The 19942-nt window shown below is 43.9% G+C and overlaps 3 protein-coding genes across 4 annotated transcripts in view; all 3 read right to left on the bottom strand.

Moving 5' to 3' along the window:
- LOC115529993 (nectin-4) overlaps positions 1–2874 on the bottom strand; it is a 19835-nt gene extending 16961 nt beyond the window's left edge. The window contains exon 1 of the mRNA XM_030339156.1: positions 2255–2874. Within this exon, the coding sequence (XP_030195016.1) occupies positions 2255–2309 (55 nt within the window). The 5' untranslated portion in view covers positions 2310–2874. The remainder of the gene's footprint in view (positions 1–2254) is intronic.
- ndufs2 (NADH:ubiquinone oxidoreductase core subunit S2) overlaps positions 1–19942 on the bottom strand; it is a 21556-nt gene extending 1614 nt beyond the window's left edge. Inside the window, exons 1-14 of one of the 2 annotated variants that reach the window (XR_003973676.1) lie at positions 19787–19942; positions 19056–19159; positions 18409–18599; positions 18042–18162; positions 16390–16502; positions 16191–16265; positions 15951–16028; positions 15014–15099; positions 14519–14638; positions 13205–13334; positions 12099–12194; positions 11725–11808; positions 11272–11329; positions 11018–11157 (exon numbers count right to left, since the gene is read on the bottom strand). Coding sequence is in view for 1 of the 2 variants with exons in the window: in XM_030339158.1 (XP_030195018.1) it covers positions 11120–11157; positions 11272–11329; positions 11725–11808; positions 12099–12194; positions 13205–13334; positions 14519–14638; positions 15014–15099; positions 15951–16028; positions 16191–16265; positions 16390–16502; positions 18042–18162; positions 18409–18599; positions 19056–19159; positions 19787–19893 (1401 nt within the window). In the remaining variant the exon portion in view is untranslated. Of the gene's footprint in view, positions 1–10893; positions 11158–11271; positions 11330–11724; positions 11809–12098; positions 12195–13204; positions 13335–14518; positions 14639–15013; positions 15100–15950; positions 16029–16190; positions 16266–16389; positions 16503–18041; positions 18163–18408; positions 18600–19055; positions 19160–19786 lie in introns of those variants that run through there. The other variant, XM_030339158.1, reaches the window with a different exon arrangement.
- On the bottom strand, positions 4728–10697 carry fcer1g (Fc epsilon receptor IgFc epsilon receptor Ig). Its single transcript, XM_030339189.1, has 5 exons — positions 10405–10697; positions 6912–7003; positions 6707–6760; positions 6235–6258; positions 4728–5900 (listed from the first exon to the last, which is right to left on the bottom strand). Exons 1-5 carry the CDS (start codon positions 10466–10468, stop codon positions 5835–5837), a joined length of 300 nt encoding a protein of 99 aa, XP_030195049.1. The 5' UTR covers positions 10469–10697; the 3' UTR covers positions 4728–5834.

Below are 19942 nucleotides of genomic sequence, written 5' to 3'. Positions count from 1 at the left end.
AGACAGACAGACAGACAGACAGACAGACAGAGAGAGGGAGACAGACAGACAGGGAGACAGGGAGACAGACAGGGAGACAGACAGACAGGGAGACAGACAGACAGGGAGACAGACAGACAGACAGACAGACAGAGAAAAACACACCCAGAAACATGCAGTGTCGCCTTTAAACTGACTGATCCCAGACGCAAAGCTAACCCCTGCCAGTCTGTGAAGCCTCTGTTTGTGTATACAAACCAACTAGAATAACTGGTGGATCCCTCATGGCATGCTCCTGTTCAATTAACCTTTTAACAGTTAAATGTTTTGTGTCCTTGTTGTCTTTTCAAATTATTAGTCACTACTGATGTATAGATAAATAGGACTCACAAATGACGTTGAACAGTGATGATCTAAAGGGACATCTGGCCCAGTGGAGGGCCAGAAGGGGCTCTTATGCCATGTTTCCACTGCAGGGTGGGGTACGTTTCGGTTCGCCTCAGTCCGGTAGGGAGGGGGCGGTATAGCCCAGCTCAGTTCCGAGGTCGCATTTCTACCGCCGACAGTACCCTTTATGTTAGGCCGGATGTCGATCGACGCGGCAGCTACTAAACATCGTAAACAACGTCTTCCTCCCCAAGAATGCAGAGGAACGTCTCCACCTCCTTGTTCGCCCAAGCAAGCGTTTAACGTAACATGTTCATTGTAAAGAATAATACCTCGAGGCTACTGTTTGTTTGTTTTCATCCCCACGTCGCCCGGAAGTGACGATTCTGTCGACCAATCAACGGATGTGTGTAAATCGAATTTTCCGGCACCCTTTCAGGCGTCTCAGTACCCCAACGGAGGAGTGCTGAAGACGAGGGAAAAACGAGTATGGCTCAGTCCGGGTCACGCCCACTTTTGGCGGTGGAAACGCAATCCGTACCGCACCTTTGCGAACCGAACCGTAGCGCGCCCTGCATTGGAAACGCGCCATTAGGAGCCCCCATGGTTGTTACATTTGGAAAACAAATGAGGTTGTGTCATCTTTAATTTCACAATGCCCAACACAAGAGCATTTGTTTGTATTTTAGTTACACCATGTGGCAAGTTCACAATTACAACTGAACGTCAGTTTGGATATGTTTAGTTGACAACGGGGTGGTCCCTGGTGAAATCTATCATTGGTCTGATATATCTTTATCCTATCTTTATAGTTTGTCATTTAACTACTAAACGTGGCACACGCTAATAAAGACTACATATTTGGGACGGAGTGCCACTGTTAAGGAACAATAGCGTACACGTCAACCAATTAGCAACGGTCCAATCAAAGTTGAACAACCTCCTGTTGTCTCCAAACGGGGTGGAGCCAAGCATCAATTAATCTCAAGCCGTGGTGTCTTTTCATCTTGAAAAGAAGTTCCTAGTCGTCAAAAAAAACAATTGGTCGATGACACACAGTTTCTACCAAACACAACCATAACCCATTTCCCTCGTTTTGGGTGTGTTCTAGGGTTCGTCACTCTGAGGTTTAAGGGCTGGAGTGGAATCTGCCTGTGCGACATTACTGCGCTCCGCCAGCGCCCTGCTCCCTGGAGCCATCTACGCCTTTCCTACACATGCGGGACATTGTTGGGCCGCACACGACACCTGCTCTCTACTCACACACCACTGGTGACTAGCAGCCTATTCATCCTGTGGCTCTAGGGAGACACAGAGGGCCAATACACGTGTGGTCAGAGAGGGGTTTTCCTCGATATACACGCACACACACAGACGCATGCAGGCACGCTCGCACACACAAACAGACACACACACACATGCGCGCGCGCACCTACACACAGACACACACACACACACACACACACACACACACACACACACACACACACACACACACACACACACACACACACACACACACACACACATCAGTACACTGGATCACAGGCAGGTGTGGACAGGTCAACAGCGACCCGTTTTTCCAGAATTGCCACACAATACTCTTCCGTCCTACCTTGCTGATAGTCTGATAGTTCATCAAGAGGCAAATGTGAGCATTTTAAGAAAACATGAACATGAAACCGCCAATCTTCCTCACTTTAAACGTTATAGACTTTATGAAAATACAATAAAACGCCCCCATGATAATCGCTCAAATTAAACTGAACTGGGCAGTATCCAAAACGCGCACTTCCAGGGAAATAAACACACCAACAAACCACCAAGATCAATCTTAAACAACCCTGGTAAGGAAAAGATGAAGAACAAGCGAAACGCCATGTCTTACCAGAAACGGAGCTGACCAGTAGACAGAGAGAGAGCGCTCTGAGCAGCGATACCATCCTCCACCTGGGGGTCCCAAAGGCAGTGCTAAGGGGATGTCGGGCTGTAAGGTGGGATCACTGCTCTATCTATGTCTGCAGGACATGGGTTCCAGTACACCGTCTGCGTCTCCTCCTCAGGTTCAGCCCCGGTCAGCGGGTGGGAAGCGAGAACACAATCAAGAACTTAAAGTAACCCCTTTAAGTAGATCAAACGCAACGCATCCCCCCAAAAGGACAATATCTCCAAATGGACGCTCCGGGGGAAGGGCCGTGCGTCGTCTGTGCGTTAAACCTTTAGATCGCGCTCTAGCCCGCGAGATGGAAGGGGAAAACCACCCAATTGTTCCTTTGTAAAATGTTTAAATCCTTTAATCTTCGTCACTTGTTGTTCTGTTCTGCTCTCGGCCAGGCAGGGGGGAATACGTTCGTCCCGTGGAAGAAAAAAAAAACAAGGCGCAGCTACCTGTTTGGTGTACACCTGTCGCAACCTCTCTCTCTCTCTCCCTCCCTCTCTCTCTCTATCTCAAACTCACACACACACGCACATACACGCACACACGCGCATCCAAACAGGCACAAGTACACGCGCGCAAGCACACGCGCGCTCACACACACCCAAACACACACACACACACACACACACACACACGCACTCCTGCACGAAAGTCACCTTTCCGGTTCGGGCTGAGCGGCTGACAGTTATATTCTAGCCTTTACACGCTCCGGCGCACCAACAGGGCTTAGAACGACACCAGGAATGTCGTCCTGCCTTTACAACGACTGCATGGATAAAATGCTAAGTAGTATTATAGGTTCTTTACAGACAGGTTTAATATTATACACATTCCCTCGTTTTCAATCCCAAGAATCTGCCTTAGGATGGTTAGAAGCTGTGGTATTGGTCTGAGTCACCGGCTGTATGTGGACCTGCTGTTTGTTCATTAAAAAAACAAATCGAATTGTAATCGAATAGATTGTCCAATAGGTGGCGTCTGATTCCCTTCTGAGACGAGAAATGCTGATCACACACCAACACACCAACACACACGCTGATCAATGCTGAAGGCGTGAAGACATAACTCCATAACTTCCGCTCGACCCATCCTGAAAAATGAAACCAGCACACCACAGTATTTTTGATTTACTCTATAATGGAGTATGCACTATTTACATTTTCTGTAATCATGCCTATAATCGAACCAGCAAACCATAATCATTTCTCTGTTCGATATGTACTATTTCGTTTGTTCATTGGTTGTGCTGAGACATATTATCAATCTCACCAACATACCACAGAGGTCCATTATGGATCTTTATTCATTCATATTGCCTTTGATTGATTGTTTGATTGAATAATCACTTTTATCCAATCAGCTTCCCCACTCTCGTTCCAGATTGGATCGGTCCAATCAAGGGAGTCGACCAGCGACGTATAAACCCTCCTGTAGCTGGAGAAGGGGGAGGGGGCTCTGAGTGCATCGTGTTGGTGTCAGTGCTGGCTGCAGACCACTTGTAGGGCAACATACTGTATATTTGCATTGTTGTGTGATAATTGTGATACAATAATTATGATAATGTGTTAAGTGTAATCATACATTTTTTTGGGATGTTGGACTCATGTATTTTTTAACCCTCTCCGCCACAAATTCTCTGGTACTCTACCTGCATTACATCATAATTATGTATCAATCTAGATGCCATATAGATTCTATGTTTTACAGTAAATAACTTCTCCAGAAATGTTTAGCTGTTTAAAGTGTGCTCCACATTTGAGGCAGGTTGCCAATTGGGCCTCTAAAGATACTGAGCAGATTTGCAAAAAAAATAAATATATATATATATATATATATATATATATATATATATATATATATATATATAAGAAGGAAAAAACTTTTTGGTGAGGAAACACATTTCAGTTTAATGTAGGATCACGTGGAGTGGTCACAGCACAGCAGGGGGTACGATAGTTCATTTAATTTCAGCTATTTAGATATTCACTTTGAGAAAGAGCTTGATATTTGGTTCAAGAAAGGTTGTTTAGTTTGAGAGGGTCATCAGGTTTCAACGAGTGAGTGTCAGAGTGTAAGGATAGTTTCACATTTCAGTTTAAATTGTATTCAAATTGAGTTTGAAGGCGTTAGACGTTAGACGTTAGATTTAGATAAGTGAGCAGTTTGGGAGGGTGAAATGGACATGCAGAAGCAGTGTTTTGGAGCCCATACAAACACATGGGACTTCCTGTGGCATCTGCTCTAGAAATAACCCTGAAGCAAGCCAGTTCTCACCCTTAGGTTTCAACACACACACATAGACCCACTGGTGTGTACATCAGACGCAGGCACGCAAACAGGAAGTGAGGTCAGACTATGCGGGCAAGGTTGAGAGGCTGGTTTCCATTGCGCCCCCACAAGAGGATTGACACAAACACACAAATGTATATCTCCTTTTTATCTTTAATGACAACCACATGAAATATATTGCACATATAAGCCCACTTCCATATTCTATGTACAATACATGTTTGATTTGAGACAAAAGTCATGACAATTTTAAAAGTATCATCTGGCCACAGCCCAAAGAAAGAAAGAAAAAGATAACATGAAAATAATCACCAACAGCAAAAACATTGAAACAGTTGGCGTTAAAAACATTTACGCCAACTGTGTAACATTTACCTTGTAGAACTCGAGAACGTGTGAACATATCAAAAGGTAGTTCGAAGAACGTTGAAGATCGAACCCAGACACCTTTCTTTCGGTTGACATCCCACCACCCCGACCACTAGATCATCACCTCCTCAGCAGACCCCTAGTGTATCGTACATCGTGCAGAAAGCCCGTCTATGTCTCCCTTCTGGTGTCGGCTCACATGTTATTATTTCCATGTGTCTACGTGTGGCCAGGCGCACGCACACGCAACGCATGCGACAACACATGTGTTGTTGTACACAATCAAAGGCACTACAGGCTCAACTTTGCCTGCCCTGATTTGCATAAATATTTGCAAAGGATTCGAAGGAGAGCATCAGGTGTTTTACCGCTTCTTATTTCCACCTAGACACATTTCCATACAGAAGAATGAAGAAGCACGCATAGTATAGTTGACACATTAATGTTGTTCGAATGAGTATGGATAATAAAGTTGATTAATTAATGTCGCTAGTATGACTATGGATAATATAGTTTATACATTAATGTTTTTAAAATGACTGTGAATTATATAGTTTAGACATTTATGCTGTTAGAATGACTATGGATAATATATATTATACACAGAATGACTATGGATAATATAGTTCATGCATTCATGTTGCTTGAATGGCTGTGGATAATATAGTTGGCTGTGGATAATATACATATGTGGATGATATAGTTTATACTTTTGTGTTAGAATGTCTGCATAATACAGTTAATAGATTAATGTTGTTAGAATGACTAGATAATATAGTTTATACATTAATATTGTTAGAATGACTATGGATAATATAGTTTATACATTGGTTGTCAGCCTCACAAACCGACGGAGCTGAAACCAACTGGTTCACATGTTTGGGTTCTTCTTCATGCCGACCGTCTCATATGTGTCCTGAGTGTGAGACGCCAGGCCCTGTGGGGGGGAGACAACATGAGACACATGAGGTCAGTTTCAGTTCTTTATCACATCCACACACACTATTCACAGACACACAGTGTCTCACCGACGCTTTGCACACTTTCGCGCACACCCAAAGACAAGTTTCAGGGTCACAAACGCACACACACACACTGAACACACGCACACACACGACACACACACACTCACAGAAAGCCGAAACTACCTGTCGTTGAAATTGAAAGCAAGCCAAGGTGAACACATGTTAAAGACCTACAAACTAGAAATCTGATCCTTGCTGAGATTTGAACCCATGGTGTTGTTCCATGCCCCCGTTGAGTTTGCTTACCGTGTATACTCCTTCTTCCGCTGGCTGTTTGGGACGCAAACATAAAAAGTTTACCACCATATATACAAATGCAGACTTACCAACACATGCCGAACAAACAGTTCTTTAAATTAAAGGGCGGGCAGACGTATGGGAGGTGAGAGGATGAGTTGAATTTCTGGTTTTCATGCTCAGAGGATGTGTGGTAGTGGGAAAGATGAGGGTGATGGTGATTTATTTCAGTGTGCTTTCATTGTACGTGTGTGTGTTCATTGTTTGTGTGAATGTGTTCATTGTGTGTTCATTGTGTGTTCATTGTGTGTGTGTTCATTGTGTGTGTGTGTGTGTGTGTGTGTGTGTGTGTGTGTGTGTGTGTGTGTGTGTGTGTGTGTGTGTGTGTGTGTGTGTGTTCATTGTGTGTTCCTTGTTTGTGTGAGTGGTTTCATTGTGTGTGTTCATTGTAGGTGTGTTCATTGTGTGCATGTTTGTGTACCTTTTTCCCCTTTATTGGAGGAGTTTGAGCCTTCGAACGACTCATCTGTTGACGCTGGTTGAGGAGTGAGAGAAAAAAAAATGATTGGTGACAGAAGCGCGTGTGTGGACCTTGTTGCATTTTTCATGCAGAAGGGTCAAGTTAAAAACAAGAATTAAAAAACAATATAAAAGAAAGCTTAACAGAAGCACATTAAACTACTCACCCTGATTCTGAAATAGAGCACGGTCAGGATGATCCCGTAGAAGAACAGGATGCCGTCCAGAAGGTAGCACACCTCAGGCTCCGTCAGCGCCGCTGCACAGAGGAAGTCATTGAGCGGTGTGAGTGTAATACTGGCCTCTATTGGGCTAACGGGGGTACTATGCACGAAGCGTTATTCGAAGTAGCAATTAATAAAAAGGGGAGCCGAACTGTCTGAGGTAAGGGTAGCGTAGATGTTTCTAACGGTTGGGTAAAGTTCACTGCAATTCTACGGCGTCAAATCTTACCAAATAATAATTTAAAATATTATTTAAATGTAGGCTAGAAATATGATTACGAGTTTCAATTTCTACAATAAAGCAATAGAATTAAGAGAAGCAATTTGTAATGACTAATCCATAGGCCAAACCACAACAATTTGACAAGTGAACTAAACTGAAACGTTGGTCTCGGCTCTTGATCACGGGTTCATTTAAATGCTTGTTTTTATTCTAGTAAAAACAGTGCTGTACATTTATCTTTTGGTTAAATATAATTTCCATAAAATGTATATTAAGCAAATAAACTATTATTAATTATTATGTTGTATAATGTTACTAATGTCTAGTCGTGAGTGACATTCTCAGGAACACCAAAGAACAAACCTGGTATATTAATTCACAGGACCCGTATTACTCAGTGTATAGACTATACCAAAAAAATGATGGAAAATAACTAATATTAATGGAGATGCAATAAATTTGACTTGATACCCTTATATTTTGCACTTCATCGTACATATTCCCTTTCACAATCCTGTGATATTCAATGTTTGTGTGCGTGTGCGTGTGCTCGTGTGCGTGTGCGTGCGGTTTTGTAGTGAGCTTTGACACAAGAAGAGCTTGTGTCCTTTGTAATAGAATCCGGACTCAAAGGCCTTGACTTGGTCTTAATCGGTGGTGTGAAAAAGGGTTCACATCGGCATCTCTATTAGTGTCTTGTTTAAGACGAGTGTGTTTAAGACGAGAGAGCAGCAATGGCTGCTTCTCGCTGTGCAGAGTATGCCACCGGCTAAAAGGGACCGCTGTGGTAGAGACCACAGTGGATGGAAGACGAGAAGAGGAAGAAAAATAGAGAAGGGCAGTGGGGAGGTGGAGGAGCAGAGAAGGGGAAGAGAGACACTTCGACCTGCGACTGCAATTGCTTTTAAAAGTTTCTCCGAAACAAACATGTGATTTAGTTTCAAAATATATTGGCTTTCCAAACCGCAAATGGACCATGCAAACGATACACTCAGAGTCTGTCTATCTTAAGTTGGTCATAAGGCGAGTTGGTCATAGGATGTTATAATAAATCCCTATTTTAACCCATAGAGAGCCTTCTATTTCATGACAACGTTTTCAAAAAGGCCACTCCCTAGTGCAGCCTTCCTCATTTCATTTTGCAATCATTTTCTTTGTGTGCTATCTGTGTAATCATTGGACGGTCTTCTCCAAAGTGGGCCTGAGTGAGGAACTCTTCGTTCTGTTTTCCTCCCCCAGCCAGCGTTAGGAAAGCAGCTAGGTGAATGAGGTTCATAGATTTGTTGGCATGGGCGGGGCCGTGGGAACTAAAACAGTTAAGGTATGATTAGACTAAATCGAGCCAGAGGGAGAAAACTAGTTTGACAACGTATTTCCAGTGTGCTGCTCGTCCCATTAAAGGCTTTTCTAATGGGTAAACAGAAACATGATATCAGATATTTGGTCGAAGGTGAAGACACACACTTGTCTTGAACAAGTTGCCGTGACAACCTTTCAACAACATCCAGCTGTTGACACGAAGGTCAACATTACTTTTCTCAAATGTTGGCACAGATTGTGGAAGAAGTGAAGAGTAGACCTGTGAGAATAAAAGCTTTCACTTCATTCATGATGACTTTTAAGAAAAGTCACTGTAAACAAACGGAGGTATTGCGTTTGTGGGCTGAAGATCCAAAAGGCACACCTATTCAACAACGGTGAATAGGTGTGCCTATTGTGAATAGGTGTGCTTATTCACTGCTAATTCTCTAAAAAAACAGTCCAAGGGGTGTTAAGAAAAAAATAAGCCTAAAGCTGGAATGAAGAGTTCAATCAAGTTTGATATATTTGTGTGCACGTGTCCGGTAGAGTAGAAAGTCCTCCTTACTTCCCAATCGTCATTCTTGGGAACGCTTCAAAAGTGCCCAACACCAACTAGCGTGATCAGATCCAATAACACAAGTTCTACCAGTCTGTCCTGCAAGGTCGTCCCAGCCTCCATTACAGCAGACAGGTGGTAAAGGTTTGGTTCAGGGTTAGCCCTCGCACAAGCAAATCAGGAAGGGTAGTTGTAGTTCTGTTAATACGGAACCAGATATCCATCGTGTACATAACTCCAAGACTAGTTTAATATTTGTCTACGCATTCTTTAGGGGTTTTTAATGGGTGCAACTTTTTTTAGGATACATTTGAGTGTAAGATTTGGGTGATTGAGTGAAGTAAGACAAGTGTCGGTAACACTTTATAATAAGGTGCCATAGCGAACTAGTCAGTACCTAACTCTTTGTTAATATTTGTTAATTGTTACTAAAATATCTATTTAGTTGGGGTTATGCAAACAACTAATATTTAATTAATGAAAAAGCGATTAACTTGTGCCAAATAGATATTTTAGTAACAATTAACAAATATTAACAAAGGGTTAGGCAATGACTATTTTGCTATTTATTATGGCAACCTTATTATAAAGTGTTACCCAAGTGTCAACTGGAGAACCAAAACCTGTGTCAGCTGCTGCATGCTAGTTGGGAGGTGACAACTATTAGGCAACACAGGCCTGATATCGGGGCCTGACGTCAGACCAACAGGAGCCCAGTCATGTTCCTTGTAGGTTTAGAAGTGTAGCGATCATTCAATCATGTTGCCCATCTCCCCTCAAGTTTTGATGGCCTTCAAGTGTGAAGGCTCCCCATGCTCTCCTTTAGAAATATAGAACTGAATATTTGACTTTGTTTTTAATTAATATTTTTAATTGCTAGTTTGTAGACCACTCAATACTTGATAACAAAACTTGTGTGCGTCACAAGACATTTTACACAACATAATCCATTACAACCTCCTGGCCCTGTCACCCATCAAGCTTTACTTAGCCAGAAATGATCAATTAAGATATTTTTATTAAATCTGCCCATATAGCTATATGCCTATAAGGTTATTTTTGGTAGAGTAAAAACAGTAACAATTAAAAATTGAATAAATTAAAGTGAATCATAGGCCCCATTAAAATAGATTTGATGTGGCTATGACGACTTTAATGTTTATGAACTACTTTCGGTCCTTTTTCAAAATTTTCTTTATTATACCATTTCCGGTTTAAACAAATAAACCATTTACAAATCCCTCTCAAAAGTAGGTCTCAAATATAATCAGATATTCGGCAATATATCAGCCACCCAATCTTATATCGGATAGTCAGAAACCTACAATTGTATCAGAAACGTATCAGATACTCACCAACACTGCAGAAATGCATCCACAGCACTAAGGCTGAGAGAGTCAGCCGACTGCCCGCCATCATTACGACCAAGAGCGTCAACTTTAATGTATCTTCACCTGCAAATCAACAGACTGCCTTAACCAGACTGGGCAAGGACGAGCCTGAAATGAAACAAAGCCTTTTTTTCGTACTTTTGACTTCTAGAGAATATGTGCCGCTTTTGTCTTCTCTTAAAAACCCCAAGGGGAAGTTGTGGTCTCCAGCTCTATGTCCATTCCGCTAAGATCGCGTCAGACCACTCCCCTACCCTGATCGGCACACCAGAAGAAGGGGATCCTTTTATCTCTATGAAGCACTCAGCTTGCCCTGCTCTCAGCCGTCACCTATATACTGTATACACACATCTATACATCGGCTTGTGTGACCTCATTCAGATTATGTGGATCATCCTGGTGGCTTCACATTCGCCACGTAAAAAAACAAAGAAAATGATTTACAATGAATAGGTCAGTCATAAAATATTTATTAGGGTTTATTTAGGCGTTGTACATTGATTGATTAAGAGCCGGAGTCTCCATCTCCCTACTTTGAAAGGTGGAACGGGACAAACCTACAGCCGAGCGTGAGATGAGAGAGAGAGAGAGAGAGAGAGAAAGAGATAGAGAGTGGGTGCGGCTGAAATCTCGGAGTTCTTCAACATAAAGGAAGTCGTTGTCTGGGTTTCAGGCCGCCTCAACGGTCCACCTCTCCGAACACGATGTCTTGTGTACCTGGGAACCACAGAGAACAAGATACGCCGTGGTTTAGCGAGGCCTCACCACAGGCAGAGCAGCTAGCGAGCCCCCAGGCGCTCAGCCTGTCGAGGTTTGGTGCGGAAGACTCACCGATAATGGCCACCACGTCGGCCAACATGTGTCCCTTGGCCATCTTGTCGAGGGCAGCCTGGAGGAAGAGAAGGTGAACTCACTTGTTAATGTTGAACAAGCAGACCACTAAACAGTCGGGGCTCACGGAAGTGGTTTGACGAGGAGTTCAGCCAAACAGGCCTAGACTTTAAAACACTGTTTACAATGACGGAACTAGAAAGCCTCACAGACATTCTTGAAAGGTACATTAACAACTGAAAAGTACATTACTAACAGATTTTAATCTTTAATCAATTTAATTAATTATTAACTGTACTATGATTTTTTATTATTAACTTTACAATTACTACGAATCATAATAACCCCCAATAATCCGACCCCCAAAAATGTCAGCATTAAAACATAATAATAAAAAAAACACGAATAATAAAAACAAACATAAAAAATAAAAAATTGATGCATTGTACCCACCAAGTGGGCGAATCCGGGAGCTTTGATCTTGCAACGGTAGGGCCTGCTGGAGCCATCGGAGACGAGATACACACCAAACTCTCCCTGCAGAGGAAGGAACACACACACACACACACACACACACACACACACACACACACACACACACACACACACACACACACACACACACACACACACACACACACACACACTTTGTTTTCTACTTCAGTAATACCATGAAAGAAGAAAAAATGAACAAACCGTTTATTTTATTAGTTCTAATAAAATAGATCACAACCCGACGGCAACGCTGTGCTGCAAATCTAAAAGGATAATAAGAAGATGGAGGGAGGTAGGAGGTGGGACGGGGACGTAGGCGGCAGTTCTCCCACCTTGGGGGCCTCCACGGCGGTGTAGGTGGCCCCAGGGGGCACCTGGTAGCCCTCCGTGTACAGCTTGAAGTGGTGGATCAGAGACTCCATGGACATCTGGGGAGACGGTGGAGGACAAGGCGATATTGTACCCACGGTTGACAGACAGGCATACGTTCTCCCACACATGAACGGCAAACGGTTTAAATCAGTTGGGGTGTATGTGATAAGCGTAGGCCCGTCGCGATAAGCAATAAATCAATTAATTGCGCGATAAATTAAAATGAGCGATAATTCTTTGCCGGCCACAATAATTTCCATTCTCACTTGGCCTAATCTGAGAAGAAATCTATGCCATGAACAGAAATATTATAGGTCTTTATTACACGGGTCTTCTCAATGCCGTGGAACGCTCCGTTCAATTGCATGGACCCTAGTCTGGTAACTTTTCAACCCCAGCGTCATCGGTTGCGAAGCAACGTCAACGTCTTTGAAGGACTATTTCTCTGCTGATCAACCCTAACCCTACATATGCTGCTAATGAATAAATTGTAAAAAGACCCACCATGTGAAGTTATTTTTTAGTTTTGGCAAGTAGCCGTGTGATAAGCGGGATAATGCATAGAACATCGCCGGCCATTATCGAAATTAAGCCCTTTCAGGGCTTATTTTCCCGATAATGACCGGCGTTCTACACATTATATACATCGATATATATATTAAATAACAAATAACTAAATAACAAATTTCGGGTTGAAATCGGGCTCGGGCTCATAATTAAAGGGCACAACGAGTAAACCCCCTCGAGCATTTTTTGTTAAGAGTCCATTTTATTTATTGTTTTTGGTTGTTTTGTTAATTTATTCTGGATATTTTAAATGTTTTCCAGACGTCCAGTTCCAGTGTTCTTTAAAAATAAAAGTTTATTGATCTTCGAAAGGGTGTACTTGCATTATTATGCCATTATAATTATATTAGTTGAAAAACAGCAATATTATCGCTTATGCCAATAATTTCTGGGGCAATTAATCGCCCAGAAAAATGTGTTATGGTGACAGGCCTAGACAAGTGTTGTGGTCCTTCACGGGCCGTCCTGTCCCGTGTCTAGTGTGTGACCCCGGCCTCACCTTCATCTCTGATCTCTTGGGCGGTGCCACCTTGGCATCGTCCACCTTGATCTCCCCGGGGGGCATCTTGTTCATGGCCTGGATCATGATCCTCAGGCTCTGTCGCATCTCCTCCACGCGGCACAGGTACCTGACGGACACACACACACACACACGTATGTTGAAGTTAGGGCTGGGCGGTACTCAAAGATATCGATATTAACTAGAGATGTCCCGATACCACTCCCACTTTCCAGTGTTTCCCCCAGTACTGTGTTGTTAAGGCGGCCGCCTTAACAACAATAGGGAAAACATAGAAAACATACTTCCATCAGGTGTAAAAAAATAAAGATCAATAATGCATCAGTAATACTGTTACAACAATGGTCGTGCCATAAGGCTTTTGAAAGGAATTGAAACGAGACCCCCCCCCCCCCCCCCCTTGACCAAGACCTTTTCTGGGGGAAACACTGCTTTCGGTATCGAAAGCACAGCTTTGGCTTCCTGCCGAATCCGACATAGATCCGAAACTTTGTTGAACCATTGACCAAGTAATAAAATGCATGGATGCACCCTTCTCATGATGGCCAATGATCCCCCTAAAAGGATCTCACTCAAAATGAAGAACTAACTAATACTTCCCCAGTAAACGTTCAACAGCGACAGATGGTTCTGAAAGATTGCCACCCTTCCTTAAAACACTACAAAAAGCAGACGAAGAGGCGAGGGCACGTCAAGATAATATCAGGGTTAAACATCCTCATACACAACCTATACTTTCCACCTGTCACTATATCCGGTATAGAAAAAAGAAGACCCAAGAGAGAAAGAACAAGATTAGATGATAAGATGGGGGCAGTTCTTCCCCAGGCCAGCTGGGATTCACGCGACCACAAAAGGAGGGGTTCAGGTGCATGGGGGTACAGTGCTGATGCTGCCACCTGGTTAAATACCCACCGGCTTGTGGTACACCTTTAAACCGGCTCCAGTTATAGTAAGTAGAAGGAGGTGACAGATGGCTACAGTTCAAAAGAGGAGGCGGATCGTCAAATTCCCCGCTCTGTCTCTATAGATCAATTCCATACTTGGTGCTTGCACTACGGTGCGTGCATATCGGTTGCTTTTGATAACATGACGTGTGCAGTTGTATCGCAACAGTTTAATTTTGGATACCAACTTCCTCTCCGAGAGAGTGCTGACAGCATACTTTTAGTTATTGAATGGGGAAAAGACATCAAAAAGGAACAATCTTTTTCACAGAACAAACCCTCTGTACATGAACTACGTCCAGTAAAACATACAACCAGACAGGCTTAGTGAATAACTAGCACCCACCGGTCGTAGCAGTCCCCCCTGCTGCCGATGGGGACGTCGAACTCCACCTCGTCATACTTGTCGTAGGGCTGGCTCTTCCTCAGGTCCCACTTGATGCCCGAGCCCCTCAGCATCACACCACTGAGGAGACAGAGGAACGGGTCAGGGCCGGTCGAGGGGCAACATCAGGACCACCCAGGCTCCGATACTGGTCGCAGGATTGCATTGCGTGCATAATGTTTTGTAAATGATTGTGGTTTTTAACGTGGCTCGTGGAAAATGTTTAAAAGATCTAGTGTGAATCTAAAATCGTATTCTATCCTTTTTAGTAAAACGATGACTGGTGAATCATTGCATACACGTTCATTCAGATCCAATGAACTTTATCGCTTCCATGGGAAATTGTTTCATGGACATTTTCAACAGTCCCCTGACCAAGACAGAAAGATTAAGCAGGGCTACAAAAACGCAGAAATGCTTGTGTACACACAAACACACACACACACGAGGGACTACCTGAAGCCGTAGTTGAGGGCCTCCTCAGCGGTCACCACGCCGATGTCCACCGTGCGGTTCTTCCAGATGCGATTGTTGGTCAACATCTGGCCAGAGAGGAGGGAACCCCACAACACAAAGTCACCCAACAGGCCTGCTTTAAACTCTCCTCTGCCGATGGCATACAGCAGCGCCCCCTGCTGTCAGAACACCTGCGTGGCCCACGCTAGACCAGATAAATGAGCTCGACACCATTTGAGCTTCAACAGTGAGGCGATCAGAGAACATGACATTGGCAGAGGGGGGATCATAGAAAAGGAGAGATACTAGGGCCCCGTCCTATCAGAGACGAGTATTTTGTGAAACCGAATAAGTCTTGTTCGTTCGGGCCGACCGTCCAGACAGATCGGGCGGATCCGGTGCCCGGAAACGCACTTTTCTGGAACCAGGTCCCAGGGTGGATTCAAATAAAAACTGAACTTTCGCATTAGGATTTGTGTGGCGTCTCAGGACGACAACAACAATGATGGCGGACTACATGCTTGTGACGATTCCGCACCAGATAAGGCCCCTTGTTGGGTTGCTAGTGCAATATTAAATTTTGCTCCGCTACCAAAATTAGCTAAAAAGTTACGGACAGACACATACACCAAATCTATATAGATCCAACACGAAGCGCTACCAAGGGGTACTCGAACTGTATGTTTGTAAACAGCGCGTAGGCTTTATGCGCATTCTCGCCTCTTCTTCATTTTCTTTTTTGCTGGAGTTCTGTAGCAGAAGCAGCGCCCCTTATGGGCCTGGAATGTGTACTACAGCGTTTCTACAGCTCGCTGCGGTTTCGCAATGAATCCGTCTTTACAGAGATATTCCTGAACCACATCAAAGGAAAATGGATAGTTTTCGCCCGTGTGGACGGGGTCTAGGAGGAGACCCCCAGAGGTCAGAGCCCCCTCACCTCTTCCACCTCGTCGATTCGGATGGAGAAGTTCTTACACCACTCGTAGATGTCGTCCATCAGGCCCAGGGGCATGTCCTGGAGGACAGGAGAACACACACACACACAAATCAGTCGTTTAGCATATGCTACTATCCAAAGCCATTTGTCGAGACGGTGAAGGTAGGGGGTTGCTAGGCATCTTGCCCAAGGAGCAAGGCAGTAGAATGGAGGGGCGGATGGAGAGGAGGCCGTCTCTACCTGGTGTACACCGCCCGGTCTGACGTAGGCCGCGTGCATCCGGGCCCCCGACACACGCTCGTAGAACTCAAACATCTGGAGGGCAGAGAGAGAGAGAGAGAGGTCAGGGAGGTCACGGTCTTGGACGGGGTTATGAGCAGTGGTCCACGATAAGGGGGGGGGTTGAACCGGAACGAGAGAGCCAGAGAGCGCAGCGTACCTTCTCCCGCTCCTCGAACAGCCAGAAGAAGGGGGTCATGGCGCCGATGTCCAGGGCGTGCGTGGTGACGGCCATGATGTGGTTCAGGATGCGTGTGAGCTCTCCGAACAGAACTGTGCGCACAAACACACACAAACACATATATAAAGCATTCACAATAATGGTATATACCCCAGGGGAGGCCCCTACAAATGTGAGGATCAAATCGGTAAAGGTTGGTAACTTTCTGTGAAGTTGTTTTTTATTTAAAAAATGTTCATTTAATGTAGGGCTGCAACAACGAATCGATAAAATCGATTACTAAAAGCGTTGGCAACGAATTTGGTCATCGATTCGTTGAGTCGCGCGATTAATACGTCACTCGTAGGCTCGGCCCCGTTTACAGCCAGCCGCCGACAGGTTGGTTCATGGTTCATGCACGCCCACAGCAAGCTTTAGTGTGAGCGACCACAGCTTGTATTATGGTCATATCTTAACACTGGACTAGGCCTATATAAAAGTGTTGTACCTCACCGTCTTTGGGTTAAAAAAAACTCCTTCAACTCGGTATCCGTCTAGTCCAACCGAAAACTGTCAGCTGCTACTGCTGCAGACGGTGTGCAGGCGGGCTCGGAGTTGGCACCGCGTGCATCAACAGTCAATTAGCAGCGGTAGTAATCACACAACAGGACGGTGTAGAAAGTCCCGTCGGTTAAAAATAGTAATCCAGTTTTCAAATCCACGCTACAATCGGCAGGATATAGAGCTAGTTAGCTTAAAAAAAGGAGCATACATTGTCAAATGTGATGTGTTCAGGTCGGCCCAGTAATATGATTAATATGTTCAAATGCAATACAAAAGAAAAAAATTAGATTTTGGCGAAAACATGTTTTCCCAGCAATATAAATAGATAGTAAAGATTGAATTATGAACCGTTTAACGTCCTATCTAGAGCTATGATCATCTTATCAGCAATTAAAGCAATAATACGAGTTCTATTTCAACAAAATAATAAAAAAGTATCAATAGTGGTATCAATAAAGACTTGGATCGTTAAGGAGTCTCGAAAATGGTATCAATATCAATAAAAATTAACTATCTCCTGTCATCTGAGAGAAATTAAGATGATTTAATACATTTTTAACGGTTAGTATTTACCGGTCAAAGATCTTATCGGTTAACCATGGACATCCCTTATATACTGTATATATATAAATCTATATCATACATTGTATTTTTTTTTATGTTATCCCAGTTATGTTTTTATCATTTAACATTACTTTTAATAGTTCCGGGACGTTGGAGCAATAACCTGGTGTTTTTACAATTCAGTCTGCACTGTGAATTTGAAGTAATGTTCCGTTTTTGAATAAAGATGCGCCAATTAAATGTTTCTTTTTTTATCCGATTCATCGATGAATCGAAAAAATAATCGACGGATTAATCGATTATTAAAATAACCGTTAGTTGCAGCCCTAAATTAATGAACTGATTGATTGATGTACCAATAATGAAATGCAAACAAAAGGTTAATTAATCTGTGTAGTGGTACTAACAGTGGAAGGAATGTTTTTGCACAATTGCAAATAATATCTAGCGGTCACACAGATGCAATTCCATGAGGAAATTAAGGGGGGTGGGGGTTGATGTTCAGGCCAGGGACCCGCCCGTACCTCTGATCCACTGAGCCCGGAGAGGAGCCTGGATGTTCAGCAGCTTCTCCACGGCCAGCGAGTAGGCCTGCTCGTTGCACATCATGGACACGTAGTCCAGACGGTCGAAGTAGGGCAGTGCCTGGACACACAGACACACAGCAGGTCAGACGAGAGCCTCGGCCTTCTCTACTGGCAGACATCAATGGAAGAAGGGCTATCATTTAAAGAGTTCTGGTTTAACACAGGATCTTTAAACACTCTGGTCAACATTTTTCCTGTACTATGCATCAATATATTTTATTCATGTTATAAAAGTGAATCCTTTTTGATTCATTATACCTTCCTCCGTCATCCGGGACCATCCTGAAGGCTCATGCCGTCTTACCTGCAGGTAGGTCTTGTACTCGATGAGCTTCTCTGTGCCCCGGTGCAGCAGCCCCACGTGGGGGTCGCACTTCTTCACCGACTCCCCGCTGAGCTCCAGGACCAGCCGCAGCACGCCGTGGGCGGCCGGGTGCTGGGGCCCGAAGTTGATGGTCAGGTTGGACACGTCCTTCTCCGCGGGGGCGTCCTTGTCTGGGGTGGAGGGGAGGGGTGGGGCAGGTGGAGGTTTTGGGGTTTGGGTGGGGGTGGAAGAGGTGGAGGTGATTGGGGGGTGGTTGGCAGTAGTTTGGGGGAGTGGTGGGGGTGGTGGTGGACAAGGTAGTGGTGGAGGAGGTGGAGGTTGGAGGTTATGTTAGAGCAGTGGGTGGTTTGGAGTTGAGTTGTTGGTTGTGAGGCAGAGAAGGAAATTAAATAAGTCATGGTGTACATTTCTTTCAAAATAATACAGATATATATTCAAAATGTCATGTTCGCGATTACTTTATCCAAACTGACATGCAGTGAATTATGAGAAACATCACTACGGATTAAGAAGGGGCAATGGTATTTTAGCCCAAGGATGACCAGCACAGATATAGTGCAGACAGACATTGGACTAGCAACAACAAAGAGCCACCTAAATTAAACATATAGCTTCATTGACAGTACCGTTCCATGGGGGTGGAGTCCACTTCTCGTTAATGGCAGTAGGGTACATCACCGCTCCTGCAAACTGCTCTGTCCACTCCACATCGGGCTGCCATTGCTTGTGTCTGGAGAAGTGATACAGTACCAGATGTAACGTCTGACTGTCTACATGAGTAAACGTAACCTTGTTTAACTCACGCTTAATGGGTGTTAGACAGGAAGTGCCCAGCTTGTAAGCAGGTGTCATTTCTTAAAACACAATCATTATAATTCCACAAATAAGCAGAAGCCGTTTGATTGTTATGACTGGGATTTGGATACACAGTGAGTCAGCCTACAGAGGACAAATGTATCTGGACCTGGCCAACTTAACGTCGGTTGATCACCATCAAATCCTTGCATTCAGATAACCTGAGAAGTTGATTTGATTCTATCCAAAACAGGGTCAAATACGTAACACTTTGACCTCAAGCCAACCTGGTCTGAATGGTAAACACCTAAACACCTAATTCATTACAAGACATTAATCCACCTCGCAGCATATTATTTAAGTCAGAGATCTCAGCAGACCATTTGGTCAAGCCATGTATTAATATGCATTAGAAAATCATAAAGATCATAATCGGATCCAATAAAATGACGTATGTAGTTACATATGTGATCGCTATATGCTAACGTTAGCCTCTGGCTGCATTGTTCACTGAAACCACTCTTAATAAAAAACAGTCATCTCCAAATTTCTGCTGTCTCACCTGTGTTGCAGGACGGTGCAGCCAGGGCTGACCAGATTATTATTTAAGATGTATTTAGTTGAAGGACGTCCTAGTTTGGACAGCGACCTCAACATTGTAGCCGCCATGTTGGCTATTAGGCTGTCTTCTTCTTCTGCGGTTGAAGAGGTCGAATAG

The sequence above is a fragment of the Gadus morhua genome, chromosome 17 (assembly GCF_902167405.1).
Source record: "Gadus morhua chromosome 17, gadMor3.0, whole genome shotgun sequence".
In the NCBI taxonomy this organism is placed as follows: Eukaryota; Metazoa; Chordata; class Actinopteri; order Gadiformes; family Gadidae; genus Gadus; species Gadus morhua.
Note: the sequence above shows the minus strand (reverse complement) of the source record. Positions and strands in the feature narration are given on the sequence as shown.